General features: G+C 49.4%; 1 protein-coding gene across 1 annotated transcript; it reads left to right on the top strand.

Annotated features, from left to right (window-relative positions):
• Window positions 1-444: 444 nt before the first annotated feature.
• LOC104884712 (uncharacterized) lies at window positions 445-1,254 on the top strand. Its single transcript, XM_010669398.1, has one exon. It carries the CDS (start codon window positions 445-447, stop codon window positions 1,252-1,254), a length of 810 nt encoding a protein of 269 aa, XP_010667700.1.
• Window positions 1,255-4,678: the final 3,424 nt, after the last annotated feature.

The following is a 4,678-nucleotide window of genomic DNA, read 5'->3' as shown; positions in this document are numbered from 1 at the left end:
GGACTCCGAACCGGCTTATATATACGTAGGAGATACCGGTTCACACCCTACCATTTATTCCATACCGGAGCAATTGGCGCTAGAAGGAGGGGTGAACTATACTTTTGAGTCTAAGCCATTTTTTACCAGCAAAACAACTCTGATGGATCCTAATCAGCACTGTGGGATGCCGAAAACTGACGAAAACAATGTTCCTATTGAGAAAACACCACTAGGATTCTCAACCCGACACCGGTGACAGGATTGACCCGGCCACCCACTGATAAGGGGAGGAAAGCTCCTGAAACCCCTCAAGAAAATTTCATCCAAACACTCCAAAACATGTTCACTCTAGAACAACTTAGGATTGCAATAAAGGTCTTCCAGGCCATGGCCAGCAAGACACCACCGACCGGTCCACCCGCCAAACGACCTCTGAGCATAGCCCACAACCTAGTGAGAAAGATGCGCTCAGTAGGTACGGGCCGCCAGGGGGAACGAGGCCGGAATGACCAGGATCAGGTGGCCAACTCCAAGACCCCCACGGAGCAGGTTAGGGAGGAGGAAGAAGAGGAAGCTCAGGAAACGGAGGTCCAACTATCTTCCCAACCCAGAAAGGGAAGCGAGTACAGACGCAGGGTGCCGATATCGTTGCAAAATTCTCCTTTTTCCACGGTCATCCTCCAGGAGCCCATGGAGAAGATCAAAATGCAGAAATGCAAATATGACGGCAAGACGGACCCGGAGGACCACACATCGGCCTATGAGGGACACATGTTGTTGTACGCTGATACCGACTCGGTATGGTGTAAGGTGTTCTCGTCAATGCTGGTTGGTCTCCGCCAAACATGGTTCAAGAGCATACCGCTGGCAACTGTGTTCGACTTCCACCAGCTCATATTTATGTTTGTTACCCACTTTGTCAGTAACAAACGCAGGGAGAAAACTACCGGCGAGTTGATGTCCATCAAGCAAGGAGACTCTGAAAGCTTGAGGGGTTACGTAGGACGCTTCAATGCGGAAGCCGTTACCATTCCCAGTTTGCAGCAGGAAGTAGCGGTGTTGGCCCTGATGACAGGCCGTAGAGAAGGGACTGCCTTCAGAAGCTACCTGGGCTGCAAAAAGCTGACCAGCCTAACAGAAGTCTTGAGAAAAGCAAATGACTTCATCCGAGGAGAGGAGTTTGATAAGGCGGCAACTGCTAAAAGGCCGGCCGGAGATAGAAGAGATAAGGAAAAAGATCGCAGGGAGGATAAATACCGGAAAGATCACTAGGGGAAAAAAACAGAAGGGCTGCGCCTTTTTGGAAAAGCGCAGCCCTACAAATAAGAAGGACTGCGCTTTTTCAAAAAAGCGCAGCCCTTCAATTGGAAGGGCTGCGCCTTTTAAAAAGCGCAGCCCTTCTCAAGGTGAAGGGCTGCGCTTTTTAAAAGGCGCAGCCCTTCTCAAGGTAGGGCTGCGCTTTTTCCTAACTAGCGCTTCCATTTCTAGCTTAAGGGCTGCGCTTTTCTAGCGCAGCCCTACTTAAAAAGTGAAGGGATGCTACTGAAAGGGCTGCTGTCAAAAAGCGCAGCCCTACAGGCCTTTTTCAGCGCAGCCCTTCTTCATTTTTCCACTAGTGGATAAAAAAACCGGAAAACTCCAACAGGAGGGAAGAAAGCAATTATGTAAAGAAGGGTCAAGAAGGGCGAGCCGACCGGTATCGCAATTACACCCCTTTAACAATGTTTAGGGCGGAGATATTCGAGCTGCATAAAAAGGCTGAAAGTGGCAGAGGCCCAAAAAGATGTACTACAAGGGTCGGCATAAATCGAAGTGGTGTGAGTTCCACAGGGACTATGCTCACGTGACAGATGACTGTAAGGACCTGAAGGCCGGGATCGAAGATCTCATTCGAAGGGGCTATTTCACCTAATACCAGGCAAGAATCGACCGAAAGTCTCCATCCAGGGAGGATGAAAACGGCAACAGGAAGTCGGTGAAAGACAGGATCACCGAAATCCATGTTATCTCTGGAGGGCCGACATGGGGTGGAAGCATACATGGTGTCAAAGCTAGCTTGAAAGAAGTGAGGCACCAAGTAAACTATCACAACACCAGGAAATGCTCAGCACCCCCATTTATGCCGTTTGTAGCGTTTACGTCAGAAGACGCTAAGGGAATCATCTACCCTCATGATGACCCCTTGGTAGTATCTATGCAAATACCAATGGCAATTATGGTCCATCGCGTATTAATGGATGGTGGAAGTTCCGCCAACATCCTGTACAAAGAGACATTCGAAAAGATGGGCCTCGAAGCTGCATGTTTGAAGCCGATCTCATACCCGGCCATCGGTTTTACAGGAGCATCTGTCGTCCCAGAAGGAACCGTCAAATTAGCAGTAAAACTGGGAGAAGGATCCCATTCCAGGGACATGATGACGAAATTTCTCGTTGTCGACATCCCGACCGCATATAACGCCATCATCGGACGACCCCTGGTCCAGGACGCGCAAGTAGTAGTCTCCACTTACCATTTGACAATGATCTATACGTCAAATGAAGGTAAGCCAGAAAGGCTTAGAGGAAGCCAAGAGTCGGCCAGGGACTACTATCTGATGGCTCTCAGAAACTCAGACCATAAGCGACCGGCAGAGTCGCGACCGGCAGAGTCGCCACCGTCCACAAGGAAAAGGCGTAGGACAGAAAACAAAACTAAGAGAGATCTGTCGATGTAAAACTTCGAGGGAAGGCCGACAAGTCAACCGCGACCTATCCCGGAAGGTGAGACAAAGGAAGTAAGCCTGGAGCTGGAAAGGTCGGAAAGAACGGTGAAGATTGGAGCAGACTTGGTGGCAGAGGTCAAGATCAACTTGATAAGCCTCTTGCGAGATCATGCCGACATCTTCGCCTTCTTTGCAGATGAGATGGCGGGAATCGACCCAGCATTTATGGTCCACCGGCTGAATGTTAACGAGGATGTATGACCAGTAAAGCAAAAGAAGAAGAATTTCTCTTCAGAAAAGAATGCGGCCATCAAGGAAGAGGTTGATAAACTGCTAGCGGCGGATTTCATCGAACCCTGTGATAATCCGGAATGGTTGGCCAATGTGGTAATAGTAAAAAAGGCCAATGGATCATGGCGGATGTGCGTCGACTTTATCGACCTCAACAAGGCCTGCTCCAAGGACTTCTATCCCTTGCCCAGAATTGACCAACTAGTAGACTCCACTAGTGGCCACACCTTGCTAAGCTTTATGGATGCCTTCTCCGGATATCATCAGATCAGCTTGCTAGAATCTGATAGAAACAAAGCGGCGTTTATCACAGATGCAGGAGTGTACGCCTACAAGGCAATGCCTTTCGGACTCAAGAATGGCGGCGCTACGTATCAAAAGCCGGTAGACAAAATCTTCGAGCATCAAAAGGGCAGAAATGTAGAGGTATACGTCGACGACAACATTGTGAAAAGCCTCACAGAAGAGGGGCATATCGTCGATCTAGGGGAAACCTTCGCCACACTCGGGCAGCACCAGATGACGCTGAACCCTAAGAAATGTGTATTCGGGGTCAGGTCCGGGAAATTCCTAAGTTTCATGGTGATCGAGCGGGGCTTAGACGCCAACCCCGACAAGGTAAAGGCCATCAACGACCTCCCGGAGCCAAAGAGCATTCAGGACATCCAGAAGCTAACAGGAAGGATGGCTGCCCTCACTAGGTTCGTTTCGAAGTCGGCCGACAAAGCACTGTCATTCTACAAAATCCTTAGGGGCAATAAGAAGTTCGAATGGGGTGAATGAGCAGAGACAGGCTTTCGAGGGGGTTAAGGAGCACTTCAAGAAACTGCCGACGATAACCCGACCAAAACTCCGGGACAGGCTGCAATTATACGTCTTAGTGCCTGAGAAGATGGTAGCAGCGGTATTACTGGTAGATAGGCAGGGGCAGCAAAGCCCCATATATTTTATAAGACATGTCCTGGCCGGGGCGGAACAAAGTTATGAGTTGTTGGAAAAGATGGCATATGTCGTACTTATCGCGGCAAGAAAGTTGAGACCATACTTCGACTCACATACCGTCCAGGTCCTCACTAATTAGCCTTTAGAGAAGGCCCTCCATAAACTCGACACGACTGTTATGCTGCTAAAATGAAAAATCGAGCTATCAGAATTCGACATTGAATACCGGCCTCGCACCGCCATTAAGGCCCAAGCATTGGCAGACTTCATCGTCGAAACAACCTATGCGGAAATATCAGAAGCAGCCGACATCTGGCACATATCAGTTGACGGCTCAGCTACTCAAAGTGGAGCAGGGGCCGGAGTGGTGATGACATCCCCAGAAGGGGAAATATTTGAATATGTCGTCCGGTTCGGCTTCAAGGCATCCAATAACGAGGCAGAATACGAAGCAGCCCTGGTCGGACTATGTCTGAGCATTGCAGCTGGTGCCAAGAAGATTATGATGATCACAGACTCTCAGCTGATATCAAGTCAGATCGAAGGCATATATGAAGCACGAGAGCCCGTCATGCAAAAATATCTGAGCAAGGTCAAAAGCATGACGGCCGGATTGCAGAGCTTCGAGGTCAAGTTAGTGCCGAGAGCAGAGAACATGGTGGCAGACGCCCTATCTAAGTTGGCAAGCTCTAGTACCAACGACAAGAAGCAGAATGTGATGGTGGAAACATTGGTGGAGAGGAGCATCGACAACCCCCC

This window comes from Beta vulgaris, chromosome 6 (genome assembly GCF_026745355.1).
Source record: "Beta vulgaris subsp. vulgaris cultivar EL10 chromosome 6, EL10.2, whole genome shotgun sequence".
Classification (NCBI taxonomy): Eukaryota; Viridiplantae; Streptophyta; class Magnoliopsida; order Caryophyllales; family Amaranthaceae; genus Beta; species Beta vulgaris.
The sequence above is the reverse complement of the archived record's forward strand: the minus strand, read 5'-3'. Positions and strand labels throughout refer to the sequence as shown.

Excerpts from the sequence above, each read along its gene's own strand:
- LOC104884712 (XM_010669398.1), top strand. The coding sequence starts at position 445 with ATGCGCTCAGTAGGTACGGGCCGCCAGGGGGAACGAGGCCGGAATGAC.